General features: G+C 38.4%; 1 protein-coding gene across 2 annotated transcripts in view; it reads left to right on the top strand.

The window, feature by feature from the left end:
- ttc8 (tetratricopeptide repeat domain 8) overlaps nt 1-23,415 on the top strand; it is a 51,531-nt gene that overhangs the window by 14,670 nt on the left and 13,446 nt on the right. Inside the window, exons 2-12 of one of the 2 annotated variants that reach the window (XM_059546955.1) lie at nt 5,672-5,792; nt 5,877-5,940; nt 6,613-6,763; nt 6,874-6,963; nt 7,148-7,192; nt 7,280-7,365; nt 12,073-12,160; nt 12,239-12,349; nt 12,457-12,596; nt 19,588-19,762; nt 20,102-20,224. In XM_059546955.1, the coding sequence (XP_059402938.1) occupies nt 5,672-5,792; nt 5,877-5,940; nt 6,613-6,763; nt 6,874-6,963; nt 7,148-7,192; nt 7,280-7,365; nt 12,073-12,160; nt 12,239-12,349; nt 12,457-12,596; nt 19,588-19,762; nt 20,102-20,224 (1,194 nt within the window). Of the gene's footprint in view, nt 1-5,651; nt 5,793-5,876; nt 5,941-6,612; nt 6,764-6,873; nt 6,964-7,147; nt 7,193-7,279; nt 7,366-12,072; nt 12,161-12,238; nt 12,350-12,456; nt 12,597-19,587; nt 19,763-20,101; nt 20,225-23,415 lie in introns of both variants that reach the window. The other variant, XM_059546956.1, reaches the window with a different exon arrangement.

The following is a 23,415-nucleotide window of genomic DNA, read 5'->3' as shown; positions in this document are numbered from 1 at the left end:
GGCTTGCAGATTTAAATCCATTTAGAAATGATGAACAATCAGCCAGCCAACGATCTAACAGAAATTAACATCTGCCTGTCAAACAAAAATGATAACAAACCGAATTAAATCCTTCACTGCCACACAGGCAAATGACAAATCGCTTAATAGCCGAACTAATTATTATTAAAGTTTCACTCACAGTCACAAGCCTAAATTCGCTTTAACAAAGTCCATAAACCAAACGCTGTCCTTTCTGCCATCTTGCCGGGAGTTAAAAAAAAAACCCCACACACACACACAGGGTCAGGCGCAGGGCACAGACGTATCACAGCCATTGACTTTACGATCACAGAGCTTCGGCTCCGCTGATACATCCGCAGGTGGCACAGTAGACCTATACTGTCTGACAAAAAGCAGGCTGCAGTCGGGATTTTCCTTTCCTTAAAATAACGGATTACTTTTTAAAAAAAATAAGGAAGTTACTGATTACTTACGCACGAAACTAACGCGTTAAGTTACACATTTCAGGAAAAAAGTAATTAGAGTACTCTAACGCGTTACTTTGTAACGCGTTACCCACAACACTGGTAACAATCACATTCATGATATCAGAAATGAACGTTGTCACTAGTGACTAGTGTATTGTTGATATCAAGAATTAAATTGTTGATATCAAGAATTGACGTCGATACCAGTAACCACGTGATTACTGATATCAAAAATAAAGGTCTTTACTAGTAAGAATTGTATTTCTGATATGTGAGATCGGAATTTCAACTAGTAAGAAAGCAATTCTTGATATCAACAATTAAATTTGAATGGAAGCCTATGGTGACATTTAACTAGTGAAAATACAATTCCTGATATCAAGAATGAACATTGTTACTAGTGGAAATTGAATTGTTGATATCAAAAATAGCAATTGTTACTAGTGGAAATGTAATTCCTGATATCAAGAATGAACATTTTAAGTAGTGAAAATTGAATTGTTGATATCAAGAATACATATCCTGCGAATGAATAAAAGTTAATTTGGCTTGCCATAAACGCCCACCATAAAAACAAAAAAAAAGCAAAACAAAAACGGAAAGCAGGAGAGAGACAGAGTGGGGTTATGGTGTCTACGGGGTCAGGTCAATAGTTAGGCAAATTAAAACTAAAGAATAACGTTTGTTAACTTAAGCTTTGAAAAGACAGACAACGAACAAAAAATATAATATACAAGATGTGCGCACAATGCATATCAAGAGCATCTCTTATTGCATGTTCGCTATTCCCCATTCAGAAAACTGCACACACAGCCTGTCTCTCTGAATGTCTCTCATACTTCCCCACCGGCGCGAATCCCGCGTCACAGACGAGCCGTTCACACTCGCCGCACTCACACAGTCAGTTTCGTAACGCTCTGTTATATTCTCGCGCGGACCAGCACCGCTAATCTCCACGCGCGCATCTGGCAGTATGGATGAGCCTTGACGCAGGTTCGCGGCTGGCTCCGCGTTTAAAACGAATGTCAATTCAGTCAAACTGCTTGCTAATTTCACTTGGATGAAATGAAACATTCAGCACATTTTCCACTTGTTCTTAAAACCCCAAATACAGTGTAACATGTAATACTTTAATGATTGACTAAAGAAATACAGTTCTTTATTTATAGAAAAAAATATATATTTCCAGTGAAATTCAGTAACTAAGTTAATTCTATAAAATTAGTTGTACCATTATCATCTTGTCTGCTGAAGAAAAAAAAAATATATGTATATATTAGGGCTGTGAATCTTTGGGTAGGCAGCGATTCGATTCTATTCACGATTCATAGGTTTTCGATTCGATTCAAGAACAATTTTTGCAAATTTAGAACGATTCGATTCGATTCACAATTAAATTCAATTCGACTCTATTATAGCGATTCGATTCTGCGTTCTTTAAGTGCATTCACAGGATTATTTCAATGCTTCCCCTAAAGTCTTTAAATGCTTAGTCAGGGGCAAATTACACAGCAGCCTTAAAAAAAACCTTTTGTCCATTGTTAAATGCTAGTTTAATGGTGCTATGGCATGACATGGCATAAGTAAAAATGTATGTAAGCCAGGATTTAAAAAAAGAGCTTTAAAAGTATTATGTATCAACTAACATTTTGTCACACCAGGGGCGTAGCCATCATTTCTGAAGTGACAAATGTCAAATAAAATCATTTTATGTATGTAGCCTATGTATTTTCATACATTTTTTTTTAAATGAATTCTCTTCTTTTTTTATTACTTTTAATTTGCTGTAAGAAATCAAATACACTGCTCGACAATAATACTTTGTAATCGATAATTTTTTCCTAATTGCAATTTTATGATTGTTTTATATAGGCTACTACATTTATTTATTATTTTAATTTTCTGCACAGAAAATATACTTTATAGTTTCTGTACTGTAGAAATGATATGTCAATTAGCACTACATCATTCATAAATGTTATTTATTGTGTTTTTTTTCTTAATGTTTCATCAGTTCATTCTGCTTTTATTCAGTTTAGCTGCAGATATAGCCTGGCCTGTCTATGAGAGCGAGATCACTTCTCTTTCAGTGTGTACACTTCTTTATCTCATTTATACAGAATAAAATGGTATAGTAGCTGTTGTACCTTTTCCTCTCCATCATCGAATGATTCTGAGAGAAAACGTGCTCGATGTCTGTTTCTATAGCAACAAACGCTACTTTCATGCATCTGATTATCAGATAAACCTGTGCATATGATTTAGACACTTTCTGCTCCGTCCATGCAATAAATACGCAGCTTTCGACTGCTCAGGTAATGTCGTCAGTATGAAGAGAGCCATTAAAAAACTACAGAAAAGTAAAACTACTTTATTTTAGTATTAGGGTCCATGAGTTCTATAGATCGCAGGTGTGCTGCGTCAGAGAGGAACGGAGCGCGAGCGCAATCCTGTGACAGTCACAGGTGCTGAACAGTGGAGCGTGTGAAGGACAGATTAGAGGCACGATTCACAAACACTCTTCAAGGTCTCCATTCATTCGTGCGTGTAGTAATTTAAAGGTCCCATGAGCCATGACATGGATTATTTCCTTTTCTTTAAATGCTTTTTAATGTTTCCTTAGGTGTACTTATATTGTTAGTATGATTTTCACATTTAAAAATTAGAAATAAAAAGCATTTTTTATATCCTGATATTAGCCCTCTGGCTTGAATGCTCTGTTTGAAGGGGCGTGTCTGCTGTGAGACTCCCGAGTAAACGACAACTGTTGTGATTGGCTGACATCTTTGCATTCGAAATGCGTATTACATGTGGACCCCTCTCAAATATATATATATATACTACAGCTGTCGAGATTAACGAATCATAGATTTGTTGATTATATAATAATTTTTTCGATCTTTTCCCATCACATGAAAGGCTGCAGTGATGAGCATTGAGTAGACAGAGTCTGTTTATCGCGTGAATGCAGTAATCTCGTCATTATTGCAACATGTTTTCTCACAAAATGCTTTCACCACAACTAACAGCAAACACATGAATACAGTAAGAGCTTTGTTGTGCAGCATAACAGCGTCATTCATTGTAACGGCAGTTTGGGCAAGAGTGCAGATATACTCGCGATGTGTGAGAGCTCCGAAAAAAAGGGAGCGTTCTTTGATCGCTCTCTGTAGTTAAATCACAATTTAAATAACAGATTTGTTTGATGCTACTAAGAGAAATAACGTGAAGTTGATCGTTTAGTCACTGGCTTGATTCACTGATGCATAAACAGTATTAAACGATTTAGAAAGAAAGTCTGTGTGAACTTGAAAGATTAACTACACATCAGAAATCACTGATCACAGATCAGGCATTAATGAACACTGTTACTCACTGTTTGTGCCGGTGCTGTCGAATCCATATCGTAAAAGTCTGTTTGTAACGCCTTTGCTGACATTGCGACTGAATTATATGTAAATATTTGGGCGGGCAAAGCAGAGAAAGGGGAGGTAACATTTCTCTTTACAACATCACAAAGAGGAGATTCCAGATCATTCCGTTTGAGCTTCCATTTTCTCAAAGGCAGAGAAAGATAGCAAAATCTCGATTTACACCGATTAAAATTTTTAGAAACTTGGGAACCACATACAGGCTAGGGGAACTCATTATAATGTTAAAAAACCTCAGAAAGTGAAATTTTCATGTCATAGGACCTTTAATGTGTGTATTTTGAAAGCACGGAATCACTATAGAGATCGCGATTCATTCGGTTCTTAGTGTTTTAAGTTGAATACTGTCTGGAGATCGGCAATTCACGATTCAAAAATCATGTTTCAAGATCGATGCATATGAATCGTCAGGGTTTGTAATCGATGCATCGAGAAAACGAGTGAATCGTTACACCCCTAATATATATATATATATATATATATATATATATATATATATATATATATATATATATATATAGGGTAATGATAATCTTACTGTGTAATCATGCGTGAGGTCACCCGGTCTCTTCCGAAGGGCGTGAGGTCACCCGGTCTCAAGGGCGTGAGGTCACCCGGTCTCTTCCGAAGGGCGTGAGGTCACCCGGTCTCAAGGGCATGAGGTCACCCGGTCTCAAGGGCATGAGGTCACCCGGTCTCTTCCGAAGGGCGTGAGGTCACCCGGTCTCAAGGGCATGAGGTCACCCGGTCTCTTCCGAAGGGCGTGAGGTCACCCGGTCTCAAGGGCATGAGGTCACCCGGTCTCTTCCGAAGGGCGTGAGGTCACCCGGTCTCAAGGGCATGAGGTCACCCTTTCTCAAGGGCGTGAGGTCACCCGGTCTCTTCCGAAGGGCATGAGGTCACCCGGTCTAAAGGGCGTGAGGTCACCCGGTCTCTTCCGAAGGGCGTGAGGTCACCCGGTCTCAAGGGCATGAGGTCACCCGGTCTCTTCCGAAGGGCGTGAGGTCACCCGGTCTCAAGGGCATGAGGTCACCCGGTCTCTTCCGAAGGGCGTGAGGTCACCCGGTCTCAAGGGCGTGAGGTCACCCGGTCTCAAGGGCATGAGGTCACCCGGTCTCTTCCGAAGGGCGTGAGGTCACCCGGTCTCAAGGGCGTGAGGTCACCCGGTCTCTTCCGAAGGGCGTGAGGTCACCCGGTCTAAAGGGCGTGAGGTCACCCGGTCTCTTCCGAAGGGCGTGAGGTCACCCGGTCTCAAGGGCGTGAGGTCACCCGGTCTCAAGGGCGTGAGGTCACCCGGTCTCAAGGGCATGAGGTCACCCGGTCTTTTCCGAAGGGCGTGAGGTCACCCGGTCTCAAGGGCATGAGGTCACCTGGTCTCTTCCGAACGGCGTGAGGTCACCCGGTCTAAAGGGCGTGAGGTCACCCGGTCTCTTCCGAAGGGCGTGAGGTCACCCGGTCTCAAGGGCATGAGGTCACCCGGTCTCTTCCGAAGGGCGTGAGGTCACCCGGTCTCAAGGGCATGAGGTCACCCGGTCTCTTCCGAAGGGTGTGAGGTCACCCGGTCTCAAGGGCGTGAGGTCACCCGGTCTCTTCAGAAGGGCATGAGGTCACCCGGTCTCTTCCGAAGGGCGTGAGGTCACCCGGTCTCTTCCGAAGGGCGTGAGGTCACCCGGTCTCAAGGGCATGAGGTCACCCGGTCTCTTCCGAAGGGCGTGAGGTCACCCGGTCTCTTGTGGTGTAACAGATGAAGATGTGCTCTGATGGTTTCAGGCAGCATGGAGCTTGAAGACCAGAGCTCTGACGGAGATGGTGTACATCGATGAGGTGGAGGTGGATCAGGAAGGCATCGCTGATATGATGTTGGACGAGAGCTCCATTGCCCAGGTGGCACGTGAGTATTAATCATTTATATTACAGCCCATCAAGGCAAGATTATTTGTCTATACTTCATCTGCACTTGTTTTGTTTTTTTCAGGTCCAGGAACGTCTCTGAGGCTTCCAGGAACGAGTCAGGGATCAGCACCCACTCCAGCTGTCAGGTGCTTCTTCAGACTGTTTAAGATACCCTACAGTAACCTTTGACCCTCTAGCTGTTCATTACTGTTGTAGTAATTACAGGACGTGAGTGCTTCGGCTCTACTGTTATTAGTAGTGATGCTTTGACGATGATCAGCTATAACATCAGTTCTCTGCTGAAGTTGTTTTGGAGGGCCTAAATCTTACTGAAACTGTGAGGTTCCGTTGAGGCACGTTCTGACTGTGTCTGTGTGTATTTCATGCCCATAATGTGGATGAACTAGTGATGAATTAAAAATATTGATTTGTCCTTTTTAATTGTCACTGATATGGATTCATGAATCTCAAGATCAGTCTTTTAGTCTGTGCTGTCTTCTGTTGATGTGTGAACATCACACACTTATCAGATAATCACAGTAAGCTCTGTGCTGTTACTTTTTATATGAAGCAACATTTCAGCTTTCAAGTACTTACAAAATTAAAATAATAAATCACAAGCAAAGCATGGTTTAATGTGGAGACAAATGCATCGCTTGCTAGTTTGTTTTTTTTGCTGTTCAATATGAGAGCTGCTGTTCACACATTTGTTGTCAATCTAACTATAATATGATGCTCAAGTCGTGTAGCCCTGTAATCCTGGCTTTATCCTCACATGTGTCATTGTTCCTCTGATGTGATGGTGCTGTGTGTGCTAGACCGATGACTCAGTCGGGGCGTCCCATCACAGGGTTTGTGAGGCCCAGTACTCTGTCTGGAAGACCAGAAACTATGGAGCAGGCCATCAGGACCCCACGAACGGCTCGTCCGGTCACCAGTGCTTCCGGAAGATTCGTCAGATTGGGAACGGTAAGATGCTGTGTTGTCTTTCAGAACTGGTTTCAGGTGTAGCATTGTTTCCTCACTACATACAGGGATCTGTCATGCATTGTGACTGTCTTTTTTTGTTACCGTGCCAGGCCTCCATGCTAACAAATCCAGATGGACCTTTCATTAACCTTTCTAGGTTAAACTTAGCAAAGTATGCCAAGAGACCGAACTTGTCCAAGGTATTGGAAAACTGCAAGACACGTAAATCTTCTGGATGTTCCAGAAAAACTTACATTGTGAATCAACTAGTTCCTTTTAATTATGATCTAATGTAATATCTGTGTATATTAAACATCATAATATTTAACTAATGCACCAAAGATGTGATTTCATAAACTCTTGTCTCTCCCGCTCATACACAAGACCTTGTTTGAATACATCTTCCATCTTGAAAATGATGTGAAAAATGTAAGTAGGTGTCATATCATTGAGTGGTCATACTGAAGCTGTTTGCTGTGTATCAGACATTACATTTTCCATTTTGGCCATCTGCAGGCGTTAGATCTGGCTGCTCTCGCCACAGAACAAGCTCAGTTCAAAGACTGGTGGTGGAAAGTACAGCTGGGAAAATGCTATTACAGGTGAGAATCGCTCAATAAGGAAACGCACACCTTTCTGAGGTGCAAGTAAGAGAAGCAGACTAAATGAAGAATAAAACATTTAGACGGCACACTCCCATAAGCACTGTTTGTTTATTACCAACGTTTGGGCCAAATAATATACCCTGTGACAAAGTTGACTTGTTTGGCCGAGACAATGTCTGCTGTTAGGTAGAGAAAGGTGATTTTAGAGCAAAAAACTTTGCAGACTTTGAGAAACATAATATAAAAATCAAAAACCGCATTTGATGAGCATCATGAGCTGGTAATATGCAAGCGCTGATGTACAGACGTACTTTGCTGCTGTTTATTCATCAGTGACATCAGTTGCACTGTTCCTGTTAGCAGTATGGAAAACAGCTGTTCTCTATATTGTGATTATTTGATCTACAGAAAGCTCAGCAGATGTGGTGTGATGCATCAGGAGTAGATCTAAACATCATGTTACAATCAACACTTTCCTCCATTAGTTCATCTGGTGGTTGTCATACTAAAAAAGCAGTAAAAGTTTTCAAGAGATTTCCACATGTAATACTCATTTCCTATGCGAAAATGTTAGCCAATCACAGCAGTGGGTGTTTCTATTGAAGTCTGACAGCAGACACGCCCCTTCCATTTTTATATTAAAAAAAAAAAAAGTACGATTATAAATGCAACTCAGGAAACATTATAAAATAATAATAAATAAAACATTCATTTCATGAGCCCTTTAAAGGAATAGTTCACCCAAAAATGGGTCTAAATGTGTTCTAAATGTAGCACAGCATCAGTGTCTCATCAATGGATGCTCTGCAGTGAATGGGTGCCGTCAGAATGAGAGTCTAAACAGCTGATAAAAACATCACAATAATCCACAGCACTCCAGTCCATCAGTGAACATCTGGAGATGTTTGGACTCTCATTCTGACGGCACCCATTCACTGCAGAGCATCCATTGATGAGACACTGATGCAATGCTACATTTCTCAAACCTGATGAAGAAACATCGATGATCCGAGGGTAGGGCTGTGCGATATGATGATTTCTGATCGTGGACGATAAAAATGTGTCCAGGATCTGCTTTTGAAGGAATGTGGTAGTATGGTGCTTCAGCGCACATTCAACCAGCTGTAGTTCTGGAGCCTCGGTCATATACTGAACAACACCACATCATTCACAGCAGTGTTAACTCAGCGCTAGAGTTACTCTCATTATCTGCGTGTGCTTTTAAATGTTTGATTGGTGTGCAGGTCTGACCTGTGCTTGTTCTGAGTGATGCATACACCCAAAGCGCATGCTAAAGCTTGTCAAACAGCGCCTCGTTATTGAACTAAGTTATCTTTTGCACTAATACTGTCAAAACACACAAGGTTTACATGTAGACTCAGTTGGTTATGTCTAAAATGAAAGTAAACAGTTGAGAGAAAAAAGTATATGTGCAGTTCTTAAAGGGACAGTAGGCCTATTAAAAATGCAGCCTTCTGTCATTAAAGGGATAGATCACCCCAAAATTTCATTTCTGTTATTTATTAATTTATTTTATTTAAAATATTTTGAAGAATGTGGGTAACCTAACCGTTGCTGGTCCACATTGAATTTGATTTGTAGTGAAAAAATACTCTGGAAGTCTCTGTGGACCAGCAACTGTTCCTCAAAGTAGCATTTATGTTCAGAAGAAAGAAACTTATTCAGGTTTGAAACCAGTTTTGAGTGAGTAAATGGTGGTATAGAAATAAAACACTATGACAGAATTGACGGACAGCGGACAGAATTGTTATTTTTGGGTGAACTATTCCTTTAACGTTAATAAAACAACAAAACACAAAGAGAAAAATCACTCTCTGCTCTCGACTGAAGATGTTTAATACAATTGCTTTAGGAATCAGTTTATATAGTGTTTTATTTTTATATTTGTTCATTCGGTTTCTTGAATGCTCTGCTAAATACACCTACTGTACTTACATTTACATTTATTCATTTAGCAGACGCTTTTATCCAAAGCGACTTACAGATGAGGACGGTGGAAGCAATCAAAAACAACAAAAAGAGCAATCATATATAAGTGCTATAACAAGTCTCAGTTAGGTTAACACAGTACACATAGCATGGGATTTTAAATAATATAATATAAAGAAAACATAGAATAAAAAAAGAATAGAGCAAGCTAGTGTTAGAGGTCTTTACACACACACACACACACACACACATACAATTGCATAATTAATGAAAAGAAAATAGAATACAAAAAGATTAGAAAGGTAGTTATATTGTTTTTAAAGAATAGAATTAGAATAGTGAGTGTTAAAGTTAGAGAGTCAAATAAAGATGGAAGAGATGTGTTTTCAGCCGATTCTTGAAGATGGCTAAGGACTCAGCTGCTCGGATTGAGTTGGGGAGGTCATTCCACCAGGAGGGAACAGTTAATGTAAAAGTCTGTGAAAGTGACTGTGCTTCTTTGGGATGAACAATCAAGCGACGTTCACTTGCAGAACGCAAGCTTCTAGAGGCACATAAGCCTGAAGTAACAAATTTAGGTAAATGGGTGCAGAGCCAGTGGTAGTTTTGTAGGCAAACATCAATGCCTTGAATTTTATGCGAGCAGCTATTGGAAGCCAGTGCAAATTGATAAACAGAGGTGTGACGTGTATTCTTTTTGGCTCATTAAAAATTAATCTTGCTGCCGCGTTCTGAATTAATTGTAAAGGTTTGATAAAACTGGCTGGAAGACCTGCCAAGAGGGCATTGCAATAGTCCAGCCTGGACAGAACAAGAGCTTGAACAAGGAGTTGTGCAGCATGATCCGAAAGAAAGGGCTTGATCTTCTTGATGTTGAATAAAGCAAATCTGGACATTTTTAGTAATGTGGTCTGAGGAAGTCAGCTGATCACCAATCATAACTCCAGGGATTCTAGCTGTTTTTGAAGGAGTTATGGTTGATGTGCCTAACTTGATGGTGAAATTGTGATGGAACGATGGGTTTGCTGGAATCACAAGCAGTTCTGTCTTGGCAAGGTTGAGTTGAAGGTGATGGTCCATCATCCAGGAAGAAATGTCTGTTAGACAAGCTGAGATGCGAATAGCTACCGTCGGATCATCAGGATGGAATGAGAGGTAGAGTTGAGTGTCATCAGCACAGCAGTGGTGTGAAAAACCATGTTTCTGAATGACAGAACCTAATGATGCCATGTAGACAGAGAAGAGAAGTGGTCCAAGAACTGAGCCCTGAAAAGTTCTCTGTAGAGGTCTGTAGAGATGGGTTGAGGTTGGGTTTCTTAAGTAGTGGAGTTATACGTGCCTGTCTAAATGATAAGGGAAAAACACCAGTGTGGAGGGAAGTGTTGATGATGTGAGTGAGTGCAGGTACAACTGCAGGAGAAATGGCTTGAAGGAGATGAGATGGAATAGGATCAAGCGGGCAAGTAGTATGGTGATTAGAAAGGATGAGTTTGGAGACTTCTGCCTCAGAGAGTGAAGAGAAGGATGTGAATGAGTGTAAGTTTGCTGGTGATATGAGCTTGACTGATTGTGGTGTGGAAAATTGTGCACTAGCGCAGTGGATAAGACACATGTCTTTGGTGTGAGAGACCCGGGTTCGAATCCACTGTGAGACACCAATGTGTCCCTGAGCAAGACACTTAACCCCTAGTTGCTCCAGAGGTGTGTGACCTCTGACATATGTGGCAATTGTAAGTCGCTTTGGATAAAAGCGTCTGCTAAGTGAATAAATGTAATGTAAATGTAAAATGTAATGTTGAGGTTAAGAGTGAGAAGGAAGTGATCCGACGTGTGCAGTGGAGTAACCAGAACATGATCAGTAGAGCAGTGTCGTGTATAAATAAGGTCCAGGTGGTTCCCTGATTTGTGAGTAGCAGTAGTTGACACTCGGTTGAGATCAAAAGAGGCAAGCAGAGTGTGGAAATCAGCATACAGAGGTTTATCTAGATGAATGTTGAAATCTCCAAGCAAACTAGGGGAGTACCATCCTCTGAAAAGGTTGAGAGCAACACATCTAATTCATCCAGAAAGTTACCCAGTGGTCCTGGGGGTCGATAGACAACTACAAAATGTATTTTAAGAGGGTAGGTAACAGTAACTGAATGAGATTCAAAGGAGCTGTTGATACCCAAAGATGGTAAAGAATTAAATTTCCAGTCATTAGAGATGAGCAGACCAGTACCTCCACCTCTTCCAGTCAAACGGGGGGAGTGGGAAAATGAGAAATTATTGGAGAGTGCTGCAGGTGTAGCAGTGTCCTCTGGTTTGATCCAGGAAATAATGAAAATATTTAAAATAAAATAAATATTTTATTTTATAAATATTGAAAATATTACTTGAAAATAATGCTTTATATTTAAAAAAAGGTTTGTTTTATTTGTATATTATGTGCAGTTGTAATGTATGTCTTTGTCATATAAATATTTTTTTTTCTTCGCCCTCTTTGGTCTAAATATCTGCCAGTCTGTTTTTTGTTACCTTACAAAAAGGCTTTGTCTTTATAATAGGGAAATTAGTTTGGCTGTAATGCTCAGACAACTTGCAAAATATTATAACCAACATGACAAAGAATTGTGAATCATGATATTTCTAAAAAAAATTATTCTATATGTTGTCCATATCGCCATATGTCCATTTTTGGTGAGCTATTCCTTTAAGAGAGCTTGTTTGTTTGTGTTCTAATGCCAGTCTCCAATGAATCAATTGTGTTTGTAGACTGGGTTTGCACCGTGAAGCTGAGAAGCAGTTCAGATCAGCGCTCACACACCAGGAGTTTGTTGATACTTACCTCTACCTTGCAAAGGTACCATTGACCGCTCAACCTGTGTTGTGTTCATCTTCCTGTGAGTTGTTCCAGTGAGAGCTGTTTTGTGCTGCGCAGGTGTATCAGCGTCTGGATCAGCCCATCACCGCTCTGAACGTGTTCAAACAAGGCTTGGATCACTTCCCCGCCGAGGTCACGCTGCTCACAGGAATCGCACGCATCCATGAGGTGCTCATGCCACTGTATTTGTCTGTTTTTAATGTTCACAGTATTTATTACTTCGGATTCATTTGTCTCATTTATGTAATAGAATAATTTCCCCCTTTCTCCATCAGGAAATGAATAACATGATCTCAGCCACAGAATACTATAAAGAAGTATTAAAGCAGGACAACACACATGTGGAGGCCATTGCTTGTATTGGCAGCAATCATTTTTACTCAGACCAGCCAGAGATTGCCCTGCGCTTTTACAGGTCACTTTATTTTTCTTTCATTCACATCATAAAAAAGGTATAACCTTAAGAAGTTTCCATAAAAAGACTAAAACTAAATTCCTCATTCCAGCACCTAATTGTAGCACAAAGGTTGCGTAAGTGCATTTATTTAGCAAACACACAGCAAACACTACAAGCAACTGTATGACAATTAACCTCGAGCAGAGTGTGTCAGTGGAGATGGCTAAACTCCAGCACACATGTTTATCAGTGTCTTCAGATCATCAGAGCTTTCTTCAGCCCAGCGAGAGTGTGTTGCACAGTCAAGAAGATTCAGTTAAACAAGTTAAAAAAAGTGTCTCTTTTAAAGAAAAAGCTCTGAGTGGTGGTTTAACTCATGACATGTCCCTTTAAATTGCATGTTTTTTATGGAAAGCGAACATAAAGATAGAAACTGATCATTCTTACAAATTTTGGGCCATTTTTTAAACTTTATAAAATTTCATGAAACAGTATAAATAACCCTCTATGGACACATTGGCAGAAGAATTGCCATTGCTAGTAAATTTTAATAGTTTACCCGCCAGACTAATATATATATATATATATACATATATGTGTGTGTGTGTGTATATATTATGTACACACTCAAGGTGTTTTAACAATATATTATGAAAATATTAAAATAGACAACCCATGAAGGACACGTGTGACCTCCAGCAAAGCTGAAAGCACGAAAACCTAATTTAAATTTATCTGACAGCATACCCTTCTCTCGACATCTTTGAGATGATAGGTAATTTGGTGATGGGTTAGTAATTATTCTATACAGTGGCGTCAAAATGAGAATCTTTCAATAAAGACTGTACGATGGCTTCTTTAAAACTAACTGGAACTGCACACATTTCAGCTCTCCCAGAAGATCCAGGAGCCTCAGCGGCAAAATATATGCAATACCTGCAAATCATATACAATATCCTGAAATATAGCTCTGCTTCCAGTATTAAGAGCTTTTTATTGGTGATTTGTTCACAAGTTGTCACTGAATGAACCAACCCTGCTAACAGCTTGAGCAAGCAAATGAAAAGGAGAAGGCAAGACAGTTTTAACTGTTGGTGTTTATGTCATTTAAATTAGCTGACTATCAAAGGAGCAACTCCATTCATGTACTTCTACATGATGAGACATATCATCTCACAATGTATTATATTATGATATATTATATGCTTTATTGGTGTGATACTCCCCCCCCTGAAATTAGTTTTTGTAGGGAACAAACCCACAGACAATAGAGCTGTTTATCATAGCTTTGATCATAGAGCAGGTGCTATCAGAAACATCCCTAAAATGGTGAGCATGAGTAACTATCATCTGGGGATTATTTGAGATATTCCACATGAAGACACTGATTGAGAATGTGTAAAGCTGTGGGAGGCTGGAACTAATGCATAGTAGTCAACATCATGGGACAAAAACAGAGACCTATCCTAGATTTTCTGAACTATGAATTGTAAAGTGTTGTGAAACCCTTTAGTAGGGTTTGTATCGTGTATCGATGATAGTCAGAAATATCGACGATCGCAGATGTCTTGTCAATAGTCAAGAGGATATTAGGCTCATTCTCGTATTAATGTATTCAATTATAATAATAATGATAACTATTATTATTTTTATTAGGCGGCCTATTATTTCAGCAATATCAAACTTCCCAGCTATTTCACTTCAGCACTGCATTTCACACACACCGCATGCGCAAAAGAGGATTAGAGCCTGTAGTCGGTGAAGTTGTAACACTTTGACTCGGATAACTCGTTAAATCCATGAAATGAAAGAGAAAACGAGGAGTTGGTGTCCCACACATTTAATGGCTGCTACACGGCAACGCGCTCTTCTCATACAGGAGAGATTAACTCTTTCTTGCGTTACAAATTAAGTAAAGACAAAATAATAACATCCATAGAGGTTCTCACATAGTCCTTTTCTCTTAAAGACTGATCACTTCACTTATAACACTCACTATGTGGTGATGACGCAGAAGGACTAAGGATAAGTTAACTCTGCCGCCTTGTTATTATTTTCATGCACTCCGCACTATAATGTGATGCATGTAAAATACAGAGTTTCGGCCGTTACAAAGTCTCCATCCACAAACAGACGTACATCGTACGGTATTTCATTGCACTTTAACAAGTAATCTGAACGACCTGTATATGTGCAATATGTTAAAGAGCTCTCACTAACTGAGTTTAATGCCACAGTTATGTTAGACTGCATCTCATTCTTGTTTCTGTGCGGTCCGGAGTGGTGTATGACCGCTAATGAAATCTACTATTGATTTTCTCATGAAGCCCTGATGTAAAGTGTGAATTAACAATAAAAATCTAAACATTTTCAAACTATATCTATGGCACGTTGTAGTCCAGATTAAAATAACCTATTAAGTCATAATACTTAAGTATTTGGCACTGTGATGAACATCATAGCAAATACACAAATCTGAATGGCTATTTGAAATTATTTAAATATGTTTCAGAAAGAAGTCCAGCTGGTTTATTTAAGGGGTTTCACGGGAAAGGACATTTTCTGCAGTTTAGCGCCGAAAGAGAGTGAATGTGCTTTCATTCAGCGCGTCCCTCACGTGTTCCTCCATGTGCTTCTCATGCGAGTAGTAATTAGTCTGTACCATATGCCAAGAATTGATTTATGGGTTTGACCTTTGGCCCTCCCCCATATGACCTTGACCTTTTAACCTTAACTTTAAACTTTGACCCCTCCCCGCATGCCCTTGACCTTTTGACCTTGACTGAGTAGATTGTGCATGGCGAGGTTTCTCGGTGAAAATACGGACAGCATGCGAGGACAAATGAATCAAGACCGAAGATAATGAGGCCTCATATCATAATATGAGTGTGCGTACCCTCAAATATAATCTGTTGACTGTATAAACTGGTTCACAGCGATATAATAAGGGTTTCAAATAAAAATTCCATGAATGAAATGGAAATAAAAGATTTAAAATATAACAATCAATAAAGATGTATAATAAAAGATTTAAAATAAAATCCGAATAAATAAATGGAAATAAAAGATTTAAAATAAAACAATCAATAAAGAAGTTGTATAATAAAAGTATAAAATAAAATCATAATAATTAAATCGAAGTAAAAACAATCAATAAAGTTGTATAACAAAGGGTTTTAAAATAAAATCATAATAATTAAATAGAAATAAAAACAATCAATAAAGAAGTTGTATAATAAAAGTATAAAATAAAATCATAATAAAAAAAGTTTACTCTTAGTACTAGATTAATATTGTACAGTTGAAACCTCTAAAACATGTCCTCTCTTACACCCCTCTCTTAGAGTCTCTCTGCGTGCGTGTGTGTGTGTGTGTGTGTGTGTGTGTTAGACACATCCGCTCCTGACAATTTTGTGAGATTCAATCCCCATCTCTTTACACTCTACCTTTGTGTTAAAACATGTGAACTATCCATACGACGTGATCATTTGTCGTTTTTTCCGGGTTATTGTCGGTGATTCGTCAATGTTATCCGTAGCGCTCTCTATTCGAAGACGCATCTGTGGTAGTGATGCACCGAAATGAAAATTCTGCGCCGAAACCGAAAATTTAGGATGCACTTGGCCGAAAACCGAAACTGAAGCCGAAAATGGCTTCTTTTAAAAACGTATATATATATTGCTTGGATTTAATGGATCTGAATTGAAAAATCACAATATAATAATCAAACTTTTATTAACAGTTACATAACAAAACATAAAATATTTTTTACAATAAATATAGATAATAATTATTCTTCAAGTTTTATGTTCCATCAAATAAAATAGTTTTTTAAAAATTGTGCAAAAAAATCCACAATTTTGGAGATTTTTGCAGAACAAATGTTACATATTGCAACTTTGGTGTCCTCTCGTATAGGGCTGTCACTTTTGTGAAAAAAAAATCCTGTTCGATTTTTGAGACATAGGCAAAGTGTTCATTGAATTGTTAGTAAATTGCCTATATTTGGCGTTGATCCGTTTTTCAACGCCAAATATAGGCAAATCCACCGACAACTAAACAGGCATTAGGGCGAACGTAAAGAGGGCGCTTGAGACGCGCACAAGTCAGCAATGTGGACTGCCATAACATCAATGAAAAACATTACTGAAGGCTACATTGATATTATGCACTAATAGGGTGTGTGTGTGTGTGTGTGTGTGTGTGTGTGTGTGTGTGTGTGTGTGTGTGTGTCAGAACCTGCAGTTGCTGTGTGACGCGCATTCGCTGCGAGCGTATAGTGACGAGCTGGACGCGCTCCGAGAGAAGGCCGTTAAAATCGATTCCCTGTTTTCGTTTTCGAAACTTGTGTTGGTTGGTCCGATCGATTGTGCAGCTTTTGTGACAAGCTTTTTTTGATTGTGACAGCCCTTTGACATGCTTAATCTTTGATAGGCAGACACGTGATAACAGCTCGACCGTGAGTGAAACCTAAGCGCTTGCTCACGGATGGGAGGGGCGGGTGACATTCATTTTCGGTTTACGTTTTCGGCTGTTTTTTTTATTTCGGCCCGAAACCGATAATGCCATTTCGGCCGAAAATTTTCGGCGGCCGAAATTTCGGTGCACCCCTAATCTGTGGACCACGTGGCGCTGGTATTACGTTGCTTAATTATTATGACTTTATTTTAAGACCTTTGTTATACAACTTCTTTATTGATTGTTTATTGATTGTTTTTATTTCTATTTAATTATTATGATTTTATTTTAAAACCTTTGTTATACAACTTTTGTATAACAAAAAGTATTGTTTTTACTTCGATTTAATTATTATGATTTTATTTAATACTTTTATTTTACAGCTTCTTTATTGATTGTTTTATTTTCCATTTAATTATTATGATTTTATTTAATAGTTTTATTATACAACTTCTTTATTGATTGTTTTATTTTAAATCTTTTATTTCCATTTATTTATTAGGATTTTATTTTAAATCTTTTATTATACATCTTCTTTATTGATTGTTATATTTTAATTCTTTTAAGGTCAAAGTTCAAGGTCATATGGGGTAAGGGCCAAAGGTCAAACCCATAAATCAATTCTTGGCATATGGTACAGACAAATTACTACTCATGCGTGCTTGTTTACATCAGAGCACAGAGTCTTTCAAGCAGCATACAGCGGTGTTGTGCATTTTGACCAGTTGATGGGAATAGTATTCTTAAAATGCATTCCAAATTCAGAATAATTTGTAATATAATTATTTGCGGTATTTAGAAGTGCCCACGATAACAATATTGTGCATATTCATTCCCGTGATATATCGCATTACCGAATACTGGCACAAGTCTAAAACCAGCATAAGAAAATATGAAGTATATGCATAAACTCATGACTGGCTGGAGAGTTCGTGTGTACATCATTGTAGTGTTGCACGTTGCACCAATACTTCAAAAGTATCGCGATTCTTGGAAATTACAAAAAAGTCACGATTCCTAAATTTATTAGTATCCATACTTCAAAGAATGACTGCGTTCCAGATTTGTAAGAGACGTATTTCATGTTGGTGTGTGCAATGCATGCTTCCAGTGCCTCCCTATGGACGTCTGTGTTTTTTCTCCTCAAGCAAGCGGCAAAAAAGCACTACAGCGAGATGACTGCATTAGTGGCTTTACTAAACTGATTGGGCTTTACTAAAATGTGTGCTTAGTTGTTCAGATGAACAAAGCACATTTTAAGTGTTTGGTCAGACAGTTCATAATATATAATATTCACACTAATCAAGGATTAAACGTGGAGTTTTGTTCATATATATATATATATATATATATATATATATATATATATATATATATATATATATATCTGCACAGCACCTATATGCTGTGGAGGGAGGAACTTCAGTGAACAAGAAATATGAATCAGTGGATTACCTGTACAAGAACGATTCGTTCACGGACGAACCATCACTAGTGCAATTTCATATAGCCTATATTAAATATTTGGAATATATATTTTCATATTTTATTAGGTTCTTTGATAAGGTTACAATACGAAGGTCTAAGTAGCAACGTATCTTCTGTGATGTCCCCGATGCGCAGGTCGGGGTGGGTAAAGAAATTTTACTTTATTTGCGGGCTGAGGTGGGCCAAATCATTTCATAAAAGCGGGATCACTAGGCTGCATGTGCGAGCACGTGTGATACTGTGGCCGCCGGTCCACGACTGGTAGAAAAAGATGACGCTCACTAAAGCTCACTGGCTGAGTTTTCTCCTCTGAAAGAAAAGGTTGCACAACTGACAGAATAAGTTACAATATCTCAGATATTGCTGCTAAATTTTATTAGTTTTTTTTTTTACTTGAATGCCATTGCATAAATTGATATTATTTATCTTTTAACATTTAATCTTCTGAGTTCAGAAACATTGTTTAATATAATCGCTGTTCATATTTTTATTTAAAGTTCAGAATCAAGATAAATTTATTACTCTTATGTTTCTTATGATAACTGAGATAATGCTGCTAAATTTATTCTTTCTTTACCTTGAATGTCATTGCTCTAATTTATTTTTTAGATTTTGATATTTCATATTTTGTTCAAATGTTTAACATATCTGCTGTTCATATGTTCATTTATCAGTGTGTTATATGATTAGAATGTTGTCCCGGTTTTAAAATAAAGCACAGCAATGATATTTGAGAGTGTATTTTCCCTTTTCAGGAAAAGTATCGAAAAAGTATCGAAATCACAGTTCTTGACTAGGTATCGTATCGAAACAATAATTTTGGTATCATGACAACACTACATCATTGTTAATGGAAAATAACTTTTTCAATCCAATTACTGTCCTGGCACATAATTCAAATGTTAATTGTTGGATTAAACAAGAAATCAAAATTTGTATTAATATAAAAAATAAATGTTATTAGCAGCCCTAAAACATCATTTGAGTCTTTAGTGATGGTAAACAATGGATTTCTGCATCGTGTCTTGTGTAAATTGAGCGTCTGTCTCCTGTTTTTGTTTAGGCGCCTGCTGCAGATGGGGGTCTTCAACTGTCAGCTGTATAACAATCTGGGCCTGTGCTGTTTCTATGCGCAGCAGTATGATATGACCCTGTCGTCCTTTGAGAGAGCTTTAGCCCTGGTGTCCAGTGATGAGGAACAGGCTGATATCTGGTATAATCTGGGGCACATCGCAGTGGTGAGCAGACACACAGTGCCCTCCTACAAACCCTGTGTTTAACAGTGTCCAGATGAGAGGACTTTATTTGTATGAGAGGACTTTAATTGTACTTTATCTACTTTTATTGTAGATTTTCTGAGATTTCTGTACATAAGCTGGTTTTGAAAGAAAAATTACATATTCATTCAGAGAAAGAAGATATTATTAAACTATTGAAGTTTGCTATTGCAACAAACAATTAATGGAAAATGCTGATTCCACATGCAATGAAATCTACATTTCAGTCCGTGATTACCCAAGTTGTCAATGAATAAGTATGGACATTTCTGGCTTTTCTCCTCTCTCTCTGTTCTGCAGGGCATTGGTGATTTGACTCTGGCTTACCAGTGCTTTAAACTGGCCTTGGCCTTTAACAATAACCACGGTGAAGCTTACAATAACTTGGCCGTGCTGGAGCTACGGAAAGGCCGCATCGAGCAGGTCAGTTTAGTCTCTCAATAACCAATAACCATAACACTTTTTCCATAAGAAAAATGTACTGTTTTGTGTATTTTCAAATGAATTAATAATGAATTGAATTGTGAATCAGATTGATTTAAAAATCTGTCTGTATATCTTATGGGTATCGTTAAGGTTTTTAAAAATGTCATTTGTGTGATTCATGTAGATCAGTGGTTCTCAAACTATCTTAAATATCTTGATTCTCATCAAGATAATTTGGAAAAAATCATTTGCCAGAAAGAGTTATTAGTCAGCGAGTGAAGAAAACATAATTTTAGCGTTGACTGATGTGAACACCTCTGATTAGACCGACAGCTCTTGATGGGCGAGAAAAGAGACTCCTGTGTGCGGGATGTGGGAGAATAAAATGATTCGTGGGACTCCCGCCAAATAGAAATGATCTAAACATAAAGTGTATAAAATATATAAATTATTTATCTGTTGCGCAAAAGCAAAAAGAACAACTAATATTAACATTAGGGCAGGGCTATAAATAGATTTTATTGATTATCTCAAATGTGTAGTTTACATCGACTTGTTTGAATGAAAATCATTTTTCTTTTTAACATCTGCTGACGCTCCACTCAGGACTCCAGTAGTTCAGAATGGGACCCGCGTCTGCCCTAGAGACATGCTGCAGTGAGAGAGATGTCAAGCTTTACTTTTGTGGCTCACATGCCAGTAAATAATACGATGCTAGGATAATGGAGTCAATACAGATATTGCATAAAAACATTAAAAACAAGCAGAGCTATAACATAACCCATTAAAAAACTCAAACCATGCTCTATTTACAAAAAAATTATATATATATATATATATTAGGGCTGCACGATGTGTCGTTTAACCCTCTGGAGTCTAAGGGTATTTTTGGGGCCTGGAGAAGTTTTGTCATGCCCTGACATTTGTGCTTTTTTCAGTTTCTTATAAATATCTAAATGGGTAAAGTCTAATCTCACTGTAATCAGCACAAACTGGGCTATAATAATATAAGAAATGCATGTATGTACATGATTGTGTTTTTGAGAAAAAAAATATTATGCGTGGTTAGTGAAAAACTAAAAATGTTAAAACACTTGAATAAGGCAAAAAAACACATAAAGAACAATGGTTCCCGGGATTTTTGAGAACTGGAGCTTTTAGCCTAGAATTTTTCTTTCTAAATGATGTGAAAATCATCTTGTTTACTCACTCACAGAGAACAATATATTGATTTAAATTTTCTAAGACACTTTTTGTTGGTAAAAGTCATATGCGAGTAGGCGTCAACTACCATGAAAACTACCATGAATATCATTGTGATTTACACCTGAGAAGACAAAGGCCTGCATAATGAGCTGCATAATGAGCCATTCAGTCATCTGTGCCACTGAGAGGAAGGAGTTACAAGAAAGAATGCAAGAACAAAATAAATCTATATAATTTTATGTTTGTAGTTTATTTAGAATATATTTAATTATCCCACAACATAATTTAATATCCACTTGGGGGTGCAGTTAAACAGTTTATTAGAAACAATCAAACCTGACTTTCAAACAAATTGTTTGGCATCCTTACTCCAGTCACACAATCCTTCAGAATCCTTTTAACAATCTTATTTTCTACAAAAAAAACATTTATTGTTATTATTATTATCATTATTATTAATGTTGAAAAGAGCTGAGAATATTTTTCTGGGTTTTTAGGGGGAATAAATTGAAAGAAAAGCATGTTTTTACATTTGTGACAGTTATCTATTTGTTACATTTATATTATTTACATCAAGCTTTTGAATGGTATAGTATTGTATATTGTTATTGAAACTTCATAATGTTTCACTTGATTACTATACATTTAGTCAGGAATTATAATTTGGAAAAAGTATTTGGAAAAAGTCTAACTAGTAAAATGTTTACACGTTATGTGAAAACTAGTACAAGTATATAAATAAATAAAAAGAGACTTACTCATGTTTATGATCTCTGCTGAATAAAGTGCTGCATTCTTTTTTTCTGAGGAAATCCATTTCTCAAATCCTCAACCACATCACATCTTTTTGGGGTGAATTATGTCTTATTCCTCTCATCGCGAAGCAAACAGTAAAATAAACACTTGAAGAACAGGCTCGCTGCTTTTTCTTCTGTTATGGGCGTATTCAAGCCGCGCGCTTCAGTTTGAATCTGAATAGCGCGTTCAGCGCGGGGGCGTGGTCACATTAGATATAATGAAGGGAGACTTGAAAAACAGACATCGCGTTGTTTTCATATGGATTACTTTATCACAGAATATCTGTTTTCGGCGGCACTTGTTTAGTTTAAAAATAGACATGTCAAGCTTTCTATAGATATCTCCCCCATGTATTTTCGTTGAGTATTCACGGAGTTACAGTTCATTTTAATGACTTGTTTGTAAATGAAGATAAGCGCAGACAAAGGCTGCAGACAGCACACCTTGTTTGTTATCTTTATTTTATAAGTGCACAAAGTTTTGTTGTTATTATGTCTGTATCCAAAAAAAAGTAGACCCTTTACAGATTCGATTGATGTATTGCTCTTATCTGTACGATTAAAACTGAAAGTGTAATTTAAGGTCTTTTCGGGGTTATCAGGAGAAAATGACTCAAAACGCGTATCCGCGTTAATCGACTCGAAAGGGTTAAGCATCGATATCGCGATGTACGAATCCACGATAGTCACATCGCAGGATGTGCGATGTAGGCTGTCGTAGTTGATCCGTTATTCATTAACTGTACGGGCCAGCTGCTCCCCTGCCCTTGATGAATGTGATTCACGTATTAATTGCACAGCTTAACCATCATAGAGTGAAAGTTTATAATTGACAGGACTGAAAACAACATGCAAGTTTAACAAGGCAGAGAGAGAGGGAGCGCGAGAGAGACAGAGAGAGCGCGCGAGAGAGACAGAGAGAGCGCGCGAGAGAGCGCGCGAGAGAGACAGAGAGAGCGCGAGAGAGAGCGCGCGAGAGAGACAGAGAGAGCGCGCGAGACAGACAGAGAGAGCGCGCGAGAGAGACAGAGAGAGCGCGCGAGAGAGCGCGAGAGAGAGACAGAGAGAGCGCGAGAGAGAGCGCGCGAGAGAGACAGAGACAGCGCGCGAGAGAGACAGAGAGAGCGCGAGAGAGAGACAGAGAGAGCGCGAGAGAGAGCGCGCGAGAGAGACAGAGAGAGCGCG

This window comes from Carassius carassius, unplaced genomic scaffold (assembly GCF_963082965.1).
Source record: "Carassius carassius unplaced genomic scaffold, fCarCar2.1 SCAFFOLD_99, whole genome shotgun sequence".
NCBI classification, from domain to species: domain Eukaryota; kingdom Metazoa; phylum Chordata; class Actinopteri; order Cypriniformes; family Cyprinidae; genus Carassius; species Carassius carassius.
The sequence above is the reverse complement of the archived record's forward strand: the minus strand, read 5'-3'. Positions and strand labels throughout refer to the sequence as shown.